General features: G+C 40.1%; 5 protein-coding genes across 7 annotated transcripts in view; 2 read left to right on the top strand and 3 right to left on the bottom strand.

Moving 5' to 3' along the window:
* LOC133534794 (uncharacterized) overlaps nucleotides 1–18964 on the top strand; it is a 259834-nt gene that overhangs the window by 60683 nt on the left and 180187 nt on the right. The gene's annotated exons all lie outside the window — the stretch shown is intronic.
* LOC133534802 (coiled-coil domain-containing protein 85C-B) lies at nucleotides 616–2782 on the top strand. The gene has a single exon (XM_061874084.1). It carries the CDS (start codon nucleotides 1157–1159, stop codon nucleotides 2396–2398), a length of 1242 nt encoding a protein of 413 aa, XP_061730068.1. The 5' UTR covers nucleotides 616–1156; the 3' UTR covers nucleotides 2399–2782.
* On the bottom strand, nucleotides 5381–13762 carry LOC133534803 (radial spoke head 1 homolog). Of its 2 annotated transcripts, none has more exons than XM_061874086.1 (4): nucleotides 13651–13762; nucleotides 7804–7954; nucleotides 6290–6763; nucleotides 5381–5656 (listed from the first exon to the last, which is right to left on the bottom strand). In XM_061874086.1, exons 1-4 carry the CDS (start codon nucleotides 13651–13653, stop codon nucleotides 5418–5420), a joined length of 867 nt encoding a protein of 288 aa, XP_061730070.1. In that variant the 5' UTR covers nucleotides 13654–13762; the 3' UTR covers nucleotides 5381–5417. The 2 variants fall into 2 exon arrangements, with proteins under 2 accessions (XP_061730070.1, XP_061730069.1); XM_061874085.1 differs by lacking the exon at nucleotides 13651–13762 and adding an exon at nucleotides 8242–8810.
* On the bottom strand, nucleotides 8948–9985 carry LOC133534807 (protein dpy-30 homolog). Its single transcript, XM_061874092.1, has 2 exons — nucleotides 9785–9985; nucleotides 8948–9305 (listed from the first exon to the last, which is right to left on the bottom strand). The coding sequence occupies exons 1-2, from the start codon at nucleotides 9863–9865 to the stop codon at nucleotides 9048–9050; spliced, it is 339 nt and encodes a 112-aa protein (XP_061730076.1). The 5' UTR covers nucleotides 9866–9985; the 3' UTR covers nucleotides 8948–9047.
* The window catches only part of LOC133534801 (anaphase-promoting complex subunit 11-like), a 53151-nt gene continuing 48353 nt past the window's right edge, over nucleotides 14167–18964 (bottom strand). For both annotated transcript variants that reach the window (XM_061874080.1, XM_061874082.1), the window contains exon 3: nucleotides 14167–16342. In XM_061874080.1, coding sequence (XP_061730064.1) covers nucleotides 16193–16342 — 150 coding nt within the window. In that variant the 3' untranslated portion in view covers nucleotides 14167–16192. The remainder of the gene's footprint in view (nucleotides 16343–18964) is intronic.

Consider the following 18964-nt stretch of genomic DNA (forward strand, 5'->3'; position numbering starts at 1 on the left):
AAACGAAATAGAGCAAAAACCAGTTTTGTATGAAAAAAACAACAACTATAACTACAAAAATAAGGTATACCTTATCGTATTCGTCGGTACAAAGTTTCCGAGCAATCTAGACAGTCTTTTACAAAGAGAGCATAACTACTTTTGTATGGAGAACAGAGCTTGCTGCGGACTCTTAAATTCAGAGTCTTAATCCCAGCTGTTTTATATGCTTGAAAGTCTCGAAACCATCTTTAGAGTAAAACCAATATGGATACAAGGTGTAACATAAGTATTTATACTAGGGTAAAGTGCCTAACATGAAGCAAGTACAAACATTTCTGAGCACAAACTATATAATAGTTACAAGTTGCTATTCGATTATCGCTAGGCGTACATTTTGAAAGTAAAGTAAAATATATCGAAGTTGTGGACAATAATATATTGGAACATAGGTATACACAAGAGCTCGAAATCTCATTACCTATATTTACAAAAGTAGGAGATATATACGATATATCTCCTACGAAAATGTTCTTCATGTACACCATGCTTTTAATTCTAGGTACCTATATATATATATTGTAGGTAAATAGGTTTTCTGCGTTGCACCATGAGAGTTGATGGAATCGATGGAACGCAACAAATCCAGATGACTGATATTAATACAATTCACCCGTGCGCGTGTGAGCAATGAGCATCTTTGTCAGAAAAGCACAAGAGCATTGAAGTCAATGACTACGGCGTGTTAGTGTGCGTGCAGGTGAGATGAACGTGTAGAGCGGGACCGCGAGAGCCTCCGCCGCTCGTGCAGGTAGCGCCGCGGCCCGCGCCAGTATCGACACGCGCCCCGCGCGGCCGCGTTCCTTCGCACGGCCACTGTCCGCCTCTCGCCGCGTAAACAAGACCGCAACCGCAAAACACCTGTACTAAAACATAAACAAAGTGCAAGCAGTGCCCTGACAATCTAAGCGACCAGTGCCTCTCACTAAACATCGGATCGCGACAAGATAATTGCGCGAATGCCACGGTCCGCGGCCTACGCAGCCGGCGTCCCCTCCTCCGTTCATTCAAGGACCAATAGTTGTATTGAACCCATGCCGCCTCTGCTTTCGCGTGTGCGCAATCTGTGCCGTTTTTGAAATGAATCACATAAACATCACACGGCTTCTCTGAGCTGATGATCGTCTGCGATTCGGCTCTAACGACAATGTCAATCAATCAAAATGGAGTTCAGTTCAACAAACAGAAACAGCAACAGCAACTAGGTAAACAGGGCCCGGAACCGGTCAACTTTCCACCGCGGTATCATCCGCCTCCGCCGTCCGCGGCCGGTCCCAAACTAGCCACTATTGACCCGTCGGCGAAAGAGTACAAACCTCCTTACGTGGGGAAACCTGTGGACCCTAATAAAATACAATATCCGCTAGGGGCTCAACCTGCTGCATATCCGGGGGGATCCATTCCCTTTTCGAAGTACCCCCAAGGTTACCCGGGGGGGTACCCTCAAGCGCCGGGAGCGTTACGTGTGTTACGACCCCCGGGGGAGGTGGTTACGAAGGCGATTGTACACGAACCCGGGCAGCCTACAGCCCGCGCGCGCAGCGCGGACGACACCCAGCGCGTGCAGCGCAACCTCGAGGAGGAGCAGATCCACAGGAGATCAGCTGACATGCTCAAATTCACCAAGCGAGTGGAACCAGATGGTCCCCGAGCTTCGACGGACCAGCGGCGGCAAATTCAGACACTTTTGGACGAGATAAAAGCATTGAAAGACGCTAACCGAAGATTGAGCGACGACAATCAGGAGCTCCGTGACTTGTGTTGTTTCTTAGATGATGATCGCCAGAAAGGAAGAAAGTTAGCACGCGAATGGCAAAGATTTGGCAGATACACGGCGTCGGTAATGAGACAGGAAGTTTCGGCGTATCAAAGCAAACTAAGGGAACTGGACGACAAACAGCAAGAACTGATAAGAGATAATTTGGAATTAAAAGAGTTGTGCTTGTACTTGGATGAGGAGCGCGAGAGGAGCACATGTGTGAATTGCGGACGAGCAGCGGGGCGGGAACGAGACGATGGCGACGGCAGCAGCAGTGGCACCAACGCCGAGGAGGTGCGCGCGCTTGCCGCACCCGTCACGCACCCGCAGCTGGCCGAGCGCACGGTGCAATACGTGCGTGACCTGGAGCAGAAGGTTCGACGATTGGAAGCAGAGAAAGGGGTCAACGGCGGCATCGGCGAGCGTCCCGAAGCTGTAGTGCGCGCGTTGCAAGTGTTAGAGGTCAGAGAGCGAGTGGAGAGAGAAAGAAGGAGACCGGCTCCTGACTTAGACTCTGGCGAGCAAGCCCTCGTACGAGAAATGTGCAATGTGGTATGGGGTAAGCTAGAAGACGCTCCACCACAAGCGCCTCCACGGTAAAAAAACTACAGAAGTGAACTAATAAAGTTACTACAGTACAAATCAAATGTATACGCGAAATACTGTTACCCGCCGGAGTTTGATTGGAATCTGACTCTATCGAGGTCACCGCGCGAGATCGGAGGGGTCTCGTGACCCACAGACAACAGATTGTAAGGTTGACCTTGTTTTCTGAATGTAAGAGCGGTGGGATTTTATTAATGAAAACGACGCGCGTGATGATGCTTGCCGAGATTAATAACAAATGTTATCAGAAACCGAAAAGTACAAATCTATGAATTGTGTTACAAAACTAGGAGGTGTTAAGTTATTTTCATAGTGTTCTTGAAGCTTAAATTTTCTTATCGTGGATTTCTATTTACCTTCATATTCGCGCTACACAAGATGACCTATTTGTATTTGCTTAGAATTTTTTTCCTAAGGTATGCGTAGTGATTACTTATTATTAGTGTGTGGATAGGATTTATTGCTTATTTATGTTAGCTTTTGTAATTTAATATATTGGTTCTGTTAATTTAAATATTAATGAGGCTAAAAAAGATTTAAACGGCTGACTAATGGCCAATACCTATCCTTCCTCCTAAATGTTTTATATTTTTACCGGATTTCCCGAATTAATTCAAGCTTATAAAGTCCATAAATATTTGCCTTGTCTTAGCCATTATTTTACCGGAGTTAATAGGTATGTAAACAGATTTTGTTATAAGTACGTAAGTTGACAAGGGGTAAGACGAACATCGGGGCCAGGAGAAGAATGGAAGTAACCTTATAAAACGAGTCGGACTCGCCCATTAAGGGTTCCGTACCATTTATGACGTATTAAAAAAAACTACTTACTAGATCTGGTTCAAACCAATTTTCGGTGGAAGTTTGCATGGCAATGTATATCATATTTTTTTATTTTTTGATTTTTCATTCTGTTATTTTAGAAGTTACAGGGGGGGGGGACACACATTTTTTCACTTTGGAAGTGTCTCTCGCGCAAACTATTCAGTTTAGAAAAAAATGATATTAGAAACCTAAATATCATTTTTGAAGACCTATCCCTAGATACCCCACACGTATGGGTTTGATGAAAAAAGATTTTTTGAGTTTCAGTTCTAAGTATGGGGAACCCCAAAAATTTATTGTTTTTTTTCTATTTTTGTGTGAACATCTTAATGCGGTTCATAGAATACATCCACTTACCAAGTTTGAACAGTATAGCTTTTATAGTTTCGGAAAAAAGTGGCTGTGACAGAATCGGACACACAGACGGACATGACGAATCTATAAGGGTTCCGTTTTTTGCCATTTGGCTACGGAACCCTAAAAATGGCTCCATATATTTAAAAAAAACAGTACATTTTTTGAAAAAAGCAAAACCACTCGTACTTTTAGAAATAAGTAACTTCATGTTGCATATTCATATTAACCCCTCGTAATCCTCGTATGTTTAGACACGGATACATGCCTGGGAATTTTAATCTACCTATTGTTCACGAGGTTCGAGGGGTTAAGAAGTATCAAAATTACTACGGTGTCCTAATCTATGAAATCTGGTATTACGTATCGAAAATCACTTAACGAATTAATCGTAATAAAATATATCTGACTCGAATTCCGTTTTATACTTTTAACATAATTTACATAAAACTGAAAAATAACACAATATTGTCCTCAACTGACACGGTAAATACGTTTGCAGTTCACACGAGCGAAATTTAACTATACATTATACAGCTGTCTTTTTTTAAATAAATCTCAGTATCAGCTTTCATTACGCCAACTCTGGTAGTCGTTTCGCCCCGAACAAAATACTATGTTCTTCTCACCCCAACTCACCATTTTTATGTATTGGGTCTGCTTGAAGACGCTGACTTTGTTGGCACTTTAGATACTTATTTACTGCATTTGTCCTAATCAAATATGTTGATGTTATTAATTTATTACTCAAATTATTATTTGTGTCTAAATTTAATAAATTATTTGAGTTTTACTTTTTTATTACGAGTTTCATTATGCTTACAGAACCGTACCTGCTGCCTATTAAAATAAATAATAAAAAAGCGACCAAGTGCGAGTCGGACTCGCCTATGAAGGGTTCCGTACCATTTATAACGTATTAAAAAAAAACTACTTACCTACTAGATCTCGTTCAAACCAATTTTCGGTGGAAGTTTGCATGGTAATGTACATCATATATTTTTTTTAGTTTTATCATTCTGTTATTTTAGAAGTTACAGGGGGGGGGGGACACATTTTACCACTTTGGAAGTGTCTCTCGCGCAAACTATTCAGTTTAGGAAAACATGATATTAGAAACCTAAATATCATTTTTGAAGACCTATCCATAGATGCCCAACAGGTATTATGGGTTTCATGAAAAAATTTTTTTTGAGTTTCAGTTTTAAGTATGGGGGACCCCCAAAACTTTTTTGTTTTTTTTTTTTTAAATTTTTGTGTGAAAATCTTAATGCGGTTCACAGAATACATCTACTTACCAAGTTTCAACAGTATTGTTCTCATAGTTTAGGAAAAAAGTGGCTGTGACATACGGACGGACAGACATGACGAATCCATAAGGGTTCCGTTTTGTGCCATTTGGCCACGGAACCCTAAAAATCATTTATTTCAGAAAACATGCCTACAGGCCATTTGTGTTATTTAACCTGAAATCCTGTTTTGTAAGTCACACATAATATAGATAAGACCACATGGCCACGGGGATCAAATAGGGATTTAAACCAACTTCAAAAAATAAAATGGACCTGAACCATCATGTGTACAAAAAAGTAACACTAGAAGTGCGGTTGCCAGGGAGCATAACCTATTAGTTAATTGTTGCCCCTTTGACCGCCAAAGACGTCAACTGGCTCTCGCGGCTACACCCCAATACCAACCTTAGTGCATTCCGAGAAGGTTCATGATGACGCACCCCCGCGCACGATAGACGTGGCGTTAAAGTAGAACTTTGTTCCCCAAACATTAAAACAGATACGGTTCAAGAACATTATTATAAGATTTATTGTCAAAGCATCTATTCCTTGGGCTGCGCCTCCTCGAGGAATTGCTTGCGGTGCAGCAGCCAGGAGTCGCCGTCGTCGCCCTCGTGCTCCGCGTGCACCGGCGGCGGCTCGAAGCGCAGCACGTCGGTCTCCACGCTCTCGTCCGTCAGCGAAGGGATGGAGTCGTGCACGGGCAGAGGCACCGGCTCCGGCGGCAGGAATTCGGACATGTAGGCCGTCACGTTGCGAGCCCGCCACACTGCTATTTTGCCTGAAATTTCAGTGAAATTGCAATATTGCTATGGGCGCCAGGAGAGCTACGAATGCAAGGATTGCACCACCGGTGTTATCTTCAATAATTTGAGGTTAAGCTTTGACGAACGATTTCGAAATAGCTATATCATATTCATATGTAGATGTTTTAGTTATCTGAAGAACCAGGGGTCGGATACCGATATTTCCTTTATTCAATTAACCGGTTAATGATTTCGGTTAATCGTAAACTGTGACGTTTTGTTTGTTCTTTCAATCATTAGTTTATTAGATTGAGGCTAATAAACTCCCACATTAAAATAAAAATAGAAAAATTAAAAGTATTAGGTACATATTTCAATTTTTTTAAAGATATTCCAAACAAAGAGCCTTGAACTGCACCTTAATTAATAGTATTACCACGTCCCATTTTAGAGCTTCGTCTGTCTGTCAATGGCTAGTAAGTACCTATATTTCATTAACCGTATATGACAGTTCAAATTTTCCGAGTGTGTACTTACTATACTTAAGTACAAGGTAATTTGAAGATATGATTTAAAAATACATATAAGTATGTACCTACCTAATTCTGTCCTACAATATAGGTATCTAATTGTATTGTACAACACATTAATTATACCCTGTTACCTACCTTTGGTTTCGTCAAATTCCATCTCTTCCTCTTCCCCCATCGGTTCTTCTTTATCCACTTTCTCCTCCTTTTCCTCCTCGCCTTCACCTAACTCTTCCAGCGCCGGATCCTTGATCAGCAAATAGAACCCGTGCTGCATACAGTTAGTGTCGAAAACGAAGCAGCCCGGGCCCCTGGGTACGCCCTTGTACCAGGAACCGTGGAAGCGTACACGAGGGTACAAGATCTGCCCAGGTCCCTCCATTCGACCCTCAACCCAAGTGCCCATGAATTTGACTTGGTATTCATTGAACAAGTAGGTGCCGAGCCCGTGGCGTTTCCCTTTGAACCACGCACCCTCGTATATGTCTCCGTTGGGATAGTAGTAGGCACCGAAGCCTTGTTTCTGGTCGTGCCGCCAGTCGCCCTCGTACCGCGATCCGTCAGGGTAAGTCATTGTGCCGACACCGTATTTCATCGCTCGACGCCATTCGCCTAGAGATAATGTAAAGGCAAAATGAAGGATGGCTGTAAGGTTGCTATTATCGTGCTGAATAGGAGTAGGTTTTGAATAGGTAGGTACAATATTATGTTTCAGGGCAGGGCCAAACATATTTCGCGCGCAACTCACCAATGGGTCGCGACTCGCAACCCACTAATCCTGCTCTAGTGTTGTCACTCCTAGCTTTTTATACCTAAACGTCTGTAGGTAGGTATGTAATATGAATGGCTATCTCAAGGAATGACGTTTCAGGAAAATCAAAGAGCCGCAAGTGTGGATTTCAGAGAGAACCAAGCACTCTCAAGGGTTATTTTTTAAGTCACTTGACGGGCCGCAATTGTACCGCCAAAGAGCCGCATCTTTCATAGTATAAAACCAAAAAATCCAAAGTGTTTTCTCCATACTATTTTAATACATTATTCTGTCAAATTAACATAGTTATCTACCTTATTTTGGCACGACGCGGTGTGCTGGTGTGCCTCGCCATTCTTAATGCGACCTGCTACAGCTAAGGAATAGAATTGACTCGCATCTGTACCTACTTATACCGACCATAGCTATACGGTTTTGGTATCTTCAAAGCAAGACAAAATACCTAGTCTATTATTGAACCAATAGGCTTAATTTTTAACTGGGACACACCATTTCGCCATGATTTGATATTAGGATTAAGTAGGCACCTTATTACCCAATCGCAGCCAGTTTTTACTTTCATAGCGTATGCTGTACCACTAAGGGCCACTTGCACCAATCCCTAACCCGGGGTTAACCGGTTAAACCTGGAGTTACCATGGTTACCAGTACAATTTGACAATGGGTTAACAGTTAACTAACTCGGGATTAACTGGTTACAGTTAATCCCGAGTTAGTGGGATGGTGCAAGTGGCCTTAAACATCCTAATCAACATGCTGAGGCTAGGAATACGTTTGTATATCGTCCGCTGGGATTATTCCGCCATAGATTGTCGCTACGTCAATCTGTATACGATAGTCCCTATACCTATAGGTATTGCTTTATTTTTTGTTAGCATACCTTCGTACCGCGCTCCGTTCTTGAACACGTACAGGCCTTTGCCGTTCCGCTGGCCGCGGCAGTAGCAGCCGGTGTAGAAGTCCCCGTTGGGCAGCACGGCCCAGCCCTCGCCGTGCCGGTCACCGTCTTGGTTACGTTGGCCTACGTATATCTGTTCAACAGACGTTTGTAAGTACCATAAATACTAAACACTTACACGTTTTTATGTACCTAAAACGAATCGCAACAATGCTTAAGGACGCTAAACAGGAAGAATTTCGTACATTGACCCGCCTGTTTATATTTCTATCGCACGTGCGTAGTTATAATTTGCGCCCATGATGCTGGCGGTTAACGACACTGTGTGAGCCTATGTGACTGGTTCCTATGTACCTATAATGTACTCAGTAATTAAAAGTATCAATGAAGGAAATTTAAGAGATATTTAATTAGACTTACTCCAATAGTGTCCTCATCTTCACCCTTCTCACCTTTTTCTTCCGGCATTGAGCTTTATTTGTATTCAATACTAAACTAAGCACTTTGCAAGTTTATTGAAAGTTGTCAATTTGACTTTTTTGACAGATGCAAAATTGCTGGTAATTATTTTGTTTACATGCTTACTCAAGATTCAGCCAGTGCTCAATAATAATATTAAAATTGAATGTTGTAAGAACTAATATTTTTTTGCAATGATTCAATTCGCAACTTGTGTCGATTTAAAAAACTCCCTTCGGTCGAATTTCCTATTTTGTATCGTAATGTACTATTAAAAACACAAAAAGTAAAAAAAAAAAACAAAAAAGTTTTTTTTTGGCAGAATTGACTTAAATTTGTATACGATTTTTTCGTTCTTATAACCTCAAAAATATGTGGTTAATTTTTTTCCCTTTCCTTGCACCTTGTATTGTATATTAGACTATACATTATATAAAATATATTTTTGTATTTGATGGATCCCACTAATCTTAAATAATAGGTGCAATTAAGGAAGTATAAGCTCATAAATATTTCCATTTTGATGTAATATTTATTTACATAAGAATAATGCTATTTATTACTAATCATAGTACTAGTAATGTAGTAATATGATACATGCATCCAATTTAATATGACTAACTCAAACCACTTAGGTTGGTAATAGTCATAAAACAAAACAAGCAGACCAAAATGTAGCTTATGTATGCCAAAAGCAACTTAAATTAGTATAAAAATATGAAATTATCTAATCATGTTTTCACAACATAAATTTATTACAATAATACTTAAGTTTGAGCATTTGCTGGAGGATTGTTATTTGATGCAGCATTATTATTTTCAAAAGTAGTCTTATTTTTCAGTAAGTAAGCAGCCAGGTAGTTTATAGGATCTGGTGGGCGCTCCTTAGCCAGTGCCGAGAGCCCCTGCAGTAGTATGGGAACCACAGTCTGGTCCAAGTATTGCCTTGTTGGTAATGCATTGAGATCTATGCGGGATTTCCGACTAGCATTTGTTTCTGGTTCTTTCTCCATTGCAATTATCTTCTGCAAGAAACAGGGGTTTCATGTGAATAATTTTAATTACTAATAACATTCTAATAGTTGGTCATACTCCTCTGGAGTTACAGGCGTACATAGGCTACGGAGGCTGCTTACCATCAGGCGGACCGTATGCTTGTTTGCCAACGACGTAGTATTTAAAAAAAAAATACTAATATAGCCATACTAATATTATAAATTGTAGCTTGTAGCCTAACTGTATTCTATTCTGGTGTCAAAGCTGGAAAGCTTTATAGATATATTCGTTCATTGGTTTTTAAATTAAAGGGAATGAATAACGGCACAATCTTTACTCTTTATAATATTAATAGGATTGCCCGCAAGAGCATAATCAACAAGTTTATTTATTGATTAACATCAACAATACCTGTTACCACATACAAGAATAATTATTGAATAAAAATTGCTGAATTAGGTAACTGAATAGTTTACAAAACAATAGTAATTAATATTATGCTTCTAACCTTTACGGAATCCGGTATTTTGGGCGGGGGTTGCTCTTCTTTAACGGCTTCGTGATTCGCTTGCAAAGAAGTATCGGACATCGGTTGCAATTATATATTATACATACAATTACTGCAATATTTATAATTTTAAGTAAGACTGCACTTTTAGGCTGACACAAAATAATTCAGCTAGGCAATGTCAATATTGTCAATATGTCATATTTCAAGCTACTTTTTTTTTACAATTATGGCCTGGATGCGAGTATTTTAAGCCAATTTCTAGCTACCAATGGCTACCAATGCCAAGCGGCCACAGATAACAATTAATATGTTCTTTATTGGTTACATTTTCAGCATAGATGGTAGAATCCTATAGATGCAACATACCCATGAGGGACAGAACATACGCTCATATTATAATTGAATATGAAGGTACAAAAATTTGGCTTTTATAGAATTTATCAATAACCACGGGAACATAGCGTAATAAAGTACACCCGCCATTCTGACTGTCAGGATGGCGGGTGTACTGTTTTTTGAAGATAACTTTATGTACCGTGAGGTACAATTTTTTTTAACGGAGGTACTTTTTTTAGCGGCTAAAGAATGGAATGCGCTCCCGCCCTCTGTATTCCCTGATAAATATGACCTCGGTCTCTTTAAAGCAAGAGTGAAGAGGCTACTACTGAATCGGTGAGCTCCATCTTAGGCCCTGTCTTCACTTTCCATCAGGTGTGACTAGAGCCAATCGCCGATCAGATTTAATAAAAAAAAAAAAAAAAAAAAACTAAATAGTACAAATTAGGTACAAAAATATGGTTTGCTTTTGATTTATTTTTATTTAGGTACACCCGCCATTCTGACTCTCACTATGATTCGATGTAGACGTGTGCGCCGATTGAAAAATGATCGGCGGCGGCGGCGTGTAATCGGCGTGACCTTGACTTTCAGCTTTCTAAAGAAAAATCATTAATTTGTTGTTTTTGTTGAAAATTTGGTCAATCCAGATTGCTGGTCAGTGAATTAGGTATAGTTCTGAATAGACTGTGAGTAAAATAGGCTTTGTAAATAAATATAGGATAAGTATAATAACTTGATTTCCCTAGTAACTGGCTTGCATTAAGGGGTTACTTGGTCCCAATGAATTTCGATCCAATTTGTAACTCTCCATATTCTCATAATTCTCATTAAAAATAACGTACTTTAACAAAACAGAACTATCCTTGAAATTGGTTAAACATAGTGGACTGTTATGGATTCCTTTTAATCTATCTAATCTATCTATCTATATATTTAGGCTATCTTGTCGTCGTACATCGTTCTTTCTCGTTTTCTCCATTACTGAGGATCGCGACCACATTTTTTGTCTCCAGTTCGTAACATCATGGTCATAAGTCGTGTGGAATGCACGGTGCCAACTCCCGTAAGCCGACCTCTTCATAGCGTTCGACCACGTTTGCCATTCAATCGGCCTAAATTCATGTGTTTTTCACATCATGCGTTGGAAACCGCATAATAGGTCAAAAGAATCTAAGGGCTCACCTATGGCATGTAGTGAAGAGCTGAGTGACGATATTGAGCTATCTGAGAATGGAGGGGTTTGTGCTTTTAGCTATCCAAGGTTTTAGCAGCAGTCCTCGTTAACACCACATTGCAAAGCGACAAACTTTGCCACTGTACACTTTTTAAGACTCCACGTTTCGGCGCCATGCTGTAATATTGAATAGATGAGTGCTCGTACCAAGTACACTTTAGTTGCACGTCGAATACATCTGTTCTTCCAGATCTTGTCGAGGTTAGCCATAGAACTCTAAGTCATGTCAGCTCTGCGACGTATCTCAGCGGTGCAGCCACCGGCACTGGTTATTAACCCAAGATATACAAACTAGCTGGCTTTTTCGTAATGCCGAGTACGTCGGTAACTGGGAATATGTTTACCCTGTCTACTACCACTACCATTACTTTGGTCTTGGAATGGTTGGTCTTAAGACCTCCCTAGAACTTTCATCTTCAACTTTCTTCAGAAAAGCAGCGATTTTTGATATATTTCTTGTTGTTATTCCCGTCAGGCAGGCGACAATAGTAGCATAGTTTGTTACAAGAACTTTTTGTAACAAGTCATATCAGCCCCAGTGACCCAGGTGACTGTAACCATAGCAACAAGTGACAAGGAAATGTTGCTTCACCCATTTAGCAAGAGGAATGGCATCTCTTATGGTAGAACTGTTGCAAAAGTGTCCAGCTGTCAGCTATAAATAATAGTTCCAAATCTCTCCAGAGTAGCTAAGAACCTAGGCGTCATTGACGGAGTGAATCGCGTTGTCTATGATTTGATTTTTTTGTTCAAGTACTCTAGGTATTGTAGCGCCACCTATTTAAAGTTTGTTGATGACACTTGTTGGTACATGGAGATTTCGTTCCTTATCTCCACCTTCCGTACATTTAGCGTAAGCGTGGTTCGCCCGGTTGACAATGAATCTCTGTCACTCTGTCTCTCTCTTTCTATTTCTCGACATTTTTGGCACACGACTTTTTTCAGGGTCTCGATAGATTTCGCACATCAATGTTCTCAGATATTTGCTGGACTCCACTACGTTTTAAGACGCAATCAAATAAGCAAGAATGATGGTCGCAACAATAGCCAGTTAGTTTTCCTTTTCTGTTCCACCTTGAGGTCCCATGGTACATAGGCCCTGTGTTTTCGTTGATTAGTTAATTGTCAGTATTTTCATGACGGAGCATGCTTGCCTTCCGGGCTTCCGGCAGCGGAAGAACTCTGAGGTGGTCTGGCGGTGTAACGCTCAAAGATAGAGTCAGGAACGAGCACATAAGGGGAACTTTTAAAGTAGCGTGTATCAGTGTCAAACTCCAGGAAAATCGCTTACGATGGTTACAGTCATGTCATGAGGCGAAACAAAGAGCACATGACAAGGGTCGTCATGGAAATCGAAGAACCAAAAAGGTGTCCAGGTCGCCGTCCTACGACCTGGATGGGAATCATTTCCAAGGATATGAAGACGACGGATTTAAAACCCGAAATTGCACAAAAACGCCCAGAATGGCGTCTTAGGACTAGGAGGGCCGACCCCAAGAGACATGGGAAATAGGCTCGGGAAAAGAAGAAGAAGAAGGAGCATGCTGCCTTCGTATGTGAGGCAATGTGAATTCACAATTAACAGGAATAAATCCTACTTTATATATCGCTTCCTCATCTTTCTTGACGCTGAATACTGAGGATTACTCATTTACTTTAATTTGTGTGTGTAATAGCTTGTGCAACTGGCTATTCTGTTTCATTTCATTAAATTGATGTATATCTGACAACTATAACACATGTAATACAAAAAAAAAAACATTGTAATCCAAATACCAACTTGGAATAGCTACTTGTTAACACTCAAGGTCACGCCGATCATTTATCAGCAGCGGCGGCGTGGCAAAAAAGTCCGGCGGCGGCGGCGCGCTGGCGCGGCGCACACGTCTAATTCGATGTTTTTCTCAAGTATTCTAGGTATTGTAGCGCCACCTATTTATAGTTTTTTGTCGGGACACTTTTTGGTATATGAAGATTCTGTTCCTTGCCTCTACCTTCCATAAGACAGTGGTAGTTAGTGTCAAACTAGAATATAGACTTGTCTACCCACTATGCAGTTTAGTGCAAAGAGAATATAATCCTCATTAGTGAAAAAAACCTCACGGTTTGTGAAGTTGAGTGTTATGTCAATGCTAATAAAGATGTTGACGACGGCAAAGCTTTTTTTAATAAATATATTGAATTACGGAAACGAATAATATAATGTCTTTTTAATTCTTGTTTCACTAACATCCAATATTATATCTTTTCCGTATTAAAATGCATATATAATTACTGTAATATTCTGTACCATATACGCGATGGTTTTTCCTCCGGGTCCAAAATCGACGACTTCAATTGATCTCCTTTGCGTTTGTATCCGCACCACCTGATTTGATCAGACACTTTAATCAGATTAGCGAAAAATTGTTCCCGTCTGGACTGGCCTTAAGAGGGAAGAATAGCTTTTCGAATCTAACGAAATTACGGTAATTTTTATATGAAATTCCATTTCCGGAGAAAACTTTCCCACTAACTTAATCTTAACAAATCACTTTGATTTTGATGTACGATCGCTTCAGCATAATATAGGTATTATAGGTTTATAGTTTTCGCTTCTTATAAAATAAAATAAAAATGTTTTGCAAATTTGGAAAAACAATGGAAAACCTATAAGTAAACCTAGTTTTTTCTTGTGCCAATAACATACTAAAAAAATACTGGAAAATATTTAGAAGTGGAATAACGTTTTCTTTTTGTATTGAAGGTCACGTGGTATACTTCCCTCTTAAGAAGGATGTTTTCGAATGAGAAAAGAAATACAAAGTTAGTTGAAACACTTACACATGATTTATTAAAAAAAAGTACAATTGCAACCAAATATTTTTACAGTCCACACAATATACACATTTCCTACGTCTGTGGTGATCAGCGATATTATTAGATATAGTTTGGCCAACCAATCACGTAAAAATACAATTCTTAAATATTATCAACCCAAAGAAAGGGTTGGGTATATGATTCTGAAGGTGACTGACAGACACGGAAATGGTTGGCCAGACTAGGTATAACTTATTCACAAAAGTAAACAACAGAAACACCGTCACTTGAAATCACTGACATATATCTCTAAGTATATTTATTCCGGCAATGGTCGTCAAGTGTTACAAGACGTTCTCAGCGAGCAACTTGTTAAAACTTGTGAGTGCGCAAGACATTGCTGTGGAATGGAGGGCATCGATCAATGGACGGAAAAAGCATACGAAACCGATTGTACCAAAACTGGAGATTCAATATTTTGCGTACAAGGCGCAACATCTCAGAACTTGGCGGAAGAAAATTTGGCGGGCCTTGAACCGTCTACGGGTGGGAGTCGGTCGATCAAAGGAAAATCTCATAAAATGGGGAATCTTACTCGAAAATAGTGAGAGCGTAGTCTAAAGCCCCCTCCAGACTATGCGCGTGAATCGCGGCGCGAACATACCGCGACGTTGACGTAGACTCCACACTCGCACAACTTCACGGCGATTTCGCAGTTTGCTTCGCGGCAAGATGGCGCCGAAGCGTCAGCTGATCGGATTTAGTTTGCGGCAAGGCACTGATTTAAACTGGGAACTGTCAAATTGATTTTTGGCTGATCAAGTTCGCACCGAATATAACCAAGTAGCCGCCATAGAAGGTTATGACAGTTTAACAGATTAACCGACTCGTGAGCGAATCGTGGCGCGAAGCGATCGCGAGTGTGGAGTCTTGCAATTTCGCGCTACGCGTCTCCTTTGACGCGGGCAAAATACCGACAAAAAACGGGGAATAAGGCGCGAAGGCGTGAACAATCTGCGAAATCGACGCGAGGGCCCTTCTCACCCGCGTTCGCGGCTTCGCGCCTAGATTCGCGCACGAGTGTGGAGGGCCCTTAACGCAATTAGTTGCGACCAATCGCGCACGTGATGCGAACTCATCAACCAATTGCGTTGCGGCGTTAGACTGCACGATTGGCTCGAATTCGTGTGCTTGACACCACTGTACTGGTCCCATTCTTTTTGCCCGTAAGGCCAGTTCTTAGAATATATGTCAATGCTTGAAATTTAAAAAATGCGCTTGGAATAGGCTATAATTTAAAATCTTACATTACAATTGTATAGATATTTATAAATTTGGTGACGATGTAGACTCATAGGTATTAGATAATTCCGATCTTTTACTTTACCGGAATCTTACAACAGAAGGGAAATTCGACGCCCTTTATTACAAATACCAATGCAGTTGCAACAAAAGACAATCAGTACCTATCCATAAGATGTTTATAGGTACCTACGTACTAAGTATAATTTTTGGACAGTATGGCGTAGAGAGAGTTCCATGATATTAATAACACCTTCACAGTCCAGTCCCACATATATGGGTCACGACGAACTATCTTCACAAGTCCGTGCCCTACATATGGGTTACTAAGATACGACAAAAACGCCTAAACATAACTAATAAAGAGATATTTTTAAATCTGTCTTTCTTTTGAATTCTAGTCTTAAAACAGACGGGCATTCAGAAAGATATTGTACTAATCTAAGTACGTATCTGGTGACATTGATGACCCATATGTGGAGCATGGCCGTGCGATTGCAGTAATTTCCTTGAACTTACGAGGAAATGAAAATATTTTGTATGGGGACTGGACTGCTAACGTGTTAAAACTATATGTCCATATTAATATTTCCTCAAAAAAATGGGATACAAAAAAATGTAGGTACCTAACGTCTGTCAAAACTATCTCCTATTCTAAATTTCTAAAAAAAGTTTCCAGTGTTTGTCTGTTCTTACGATGTTGTCTAGTCATGATTGAAAGGATGAATTAGCTATGTTCTAAGGTAGTGCGGCGGGGGCGGCGGCGGCGGCGCGGGGCGTAGTCTCGGGCCGCGCTCCAGCTGCCGGCGCCAGGACGCCATGGCCTCGCTCAGTGACCACAGCTCCGACAGCAGCGACAGGTCCAACTGACGGAGGCTCGCCTGGAATAATACAAACGACCACTATAATTATATCGTAGGCATAGTTAGCAAGTCGCTTAATTTTTTAAGCATTATAAATAACATTAACCGCAGAAGCATTAGGATTTTGATCCTCATGCAAATACAAATACTAATACAAATAATTTATTAATAACATAACATACATACATGCTCAAGGTAGTAATGAAATAATCCTGCTACCTTATGTGTCTAAATCGAAAACTTGAGTTGACACTGACATTCGAGCCAAAGAACAGAAGGCTCCTGCGTTGGGGGCCTACCGGGAAATCGAAATTGCAAATTGCGGGGATCTTTCTCTATTGCTCTCGCTAACACGTAATTAGAGTGACAGAGAAAAATGCCCCAAATTGACAGACTTCGATTTTATAGCCCTGGTGTCTACAATTCACGCACGTAGGTATCCTATAGAAATGTCCCGCTATCGTGCTAGTACGGAAATAAAAAACTGAATGCATCTCGCATGGCATTGACTGCACTGCATGTGCATGTATCTAGGCAGGGTGCCGGTCGAATGGTACGGTTATGGCATCTAGTTTTCTAGTCAGGTCCCAGCACCTTTTTAACACTGCACTACTTTGATATTAAATTAAAAACCCTTTTTTTATTTTACAAGCTTTTTACAAGCATTTATTTAACTTCACGTGTATGTATGTATCTTTGTTGCTTGCTTTGTATGTATATGTCCTGGAATCTTGCAAGTTAAATTTTACCCACTTCCCGGTTTCCGTTTAAGCTGAAAATTTGCATACATATGTAAGTCGGGTGACAATGCAATAATATGGTACCATCAAGCTGATCTGATGATGGAGACAGGAGGTAGCCATAGGAACTCTGTGATAAAACAACGCAGCCTAATTGTGTTTGGGGTTTTCGAATTGTCTTGATGAGTATTAGTTGCCTGTGGAAAAAAAGAACAGTCAGCGATAAAGCTTGTACCAAAAAATTTTTTTTTGCCCAAAACTTATTATATCCTACTTCTAACTACGTGTATATTGCACTTCAAATAGGCGTCGTACGAACCATGTTTAGTTATGAAGTCCATAGTTTCCGCCTGGCACGGCTTTTTCACTACCTGAGCCCAAAATTACCTAAGTATATACTTAATAAAATAAATAGGCTTTAAAGTTACCAACTGGCTGGTAACATTGACATATGAAGAAATTAAGGATCTCCTTTCAGCACAGACACATAACACACGCATTTAAACTAAAATAGCCATGCGCACATTACCCTGTTTTTAAAAGTTTTTATTTTTAACTTTATATGTACCTCATAAATTATCATTGCCACTTTATTACTGTAATGTTATCACTGCATCTTGTATTTCCCGGGTAAGGGCCTGAAGATCTGTATTACAGGACTGACCTAACCTAGCTCAGGCTCCAGTCCCTCACAAACGTCATTGTAAAAATAAAATGAAAAAACATTTTATTTTAACATTAAGTCCGCCATTTGTACATTGTTGTATATATTTTGTGCAATAAAGTTTAAATAAAATAAATTATTGAAATAAACATTAGAAGACTAGAAAATATAGATAGAACGTGACGTTTGATTATTATTGGGCGGATCCGATTTGCATTTCCAGCACTTGATTACCGGTGCCGCCAAATCTTTAAACGATCAGTATTCATTTAATCATTAAATATAATTTGTTCCGCAGTCATCTGATTCCACTTTCCTATTCTCGTCTCGATTGCTTAATGGCTTTTGGAGACGAACACCAAATACGAGTACCAAATGATTCACAAATGATTGCGATTTTTCAAGCACGATTAAACATAACACTTAACTAATTTATTTTGTTATTTAGTAAGTCATTTGTTAGGGACAAAGGTTAGTATAGGGCTAGGGAATCAAAGTACAATAACATTTTTTTTTATGTAATAGGCAGAAAACGAGTAGACGAGCCGCCTGATGGGAAGCAGTCATTGCCGTCCATGGATATACGCAACATCAGAGGCACTACTTATGCTTTGCCAACATCTGAGAACCCTAAATACCTGCTTTTTGAAGAACCCTTTATCATGGCGCATGGGAAACACTTCAGAAGGTAGCTCATTCCACAACTTGTATGTTATGGCAAAAAAGAGCGAGATGCCCGCTTGTTTATATCGGCCAAGGAACACTGTGTGTGTATAAGGAAGCCCTTTTGATCCGAAATTCGATACTAGGCTAGCGATCCAGCGGTCGTGGGTGGAATTCCCACCCAAAATAGTGAATTTTTAAACTTTTAAAGTAAACGCAGCTATTAACGACCCATCGAAAATCTGCAGGTATTACCCATCTATTAAAGTAATTCGATATATGTTGGTGGCCAGAACCATTTTAGAGGTAAGTAGGTTGATAATCTTCCACAAGCGTTTATTCCTTGAGTATCGGGTACTTTTACGTTAGAGTGGTATTTCGAAAAAAGATAAAAATCGCCAATAAAGGCACGGGTGGCGTGGACGCTGTTCATTCTCATACTTGCACTTGTACTTTCAAGTATAAGTACATGATTTATCTGTTTAGGGCATTTATTTTAATAATTCATTATAAGACTTTACTTTTCATTACTAAATGTATTCATTCAATTGTAAATTTATGATTTTGTATCAC

This window comes from Cydia pomonella, chromosome 2, assembly GCF_033807575.1.
Source record: "Cydia pomonella isolate Wapato2018A chromosome 2, ilCydPomo1, whole genome shotgun sequence".
NCBI classification, from domain to species: Eukaryota; Metazoa; Arthropoda; class Insecta; order Lepidoptera; family Tortricidae; genus Cydia; species Cydia pomonella.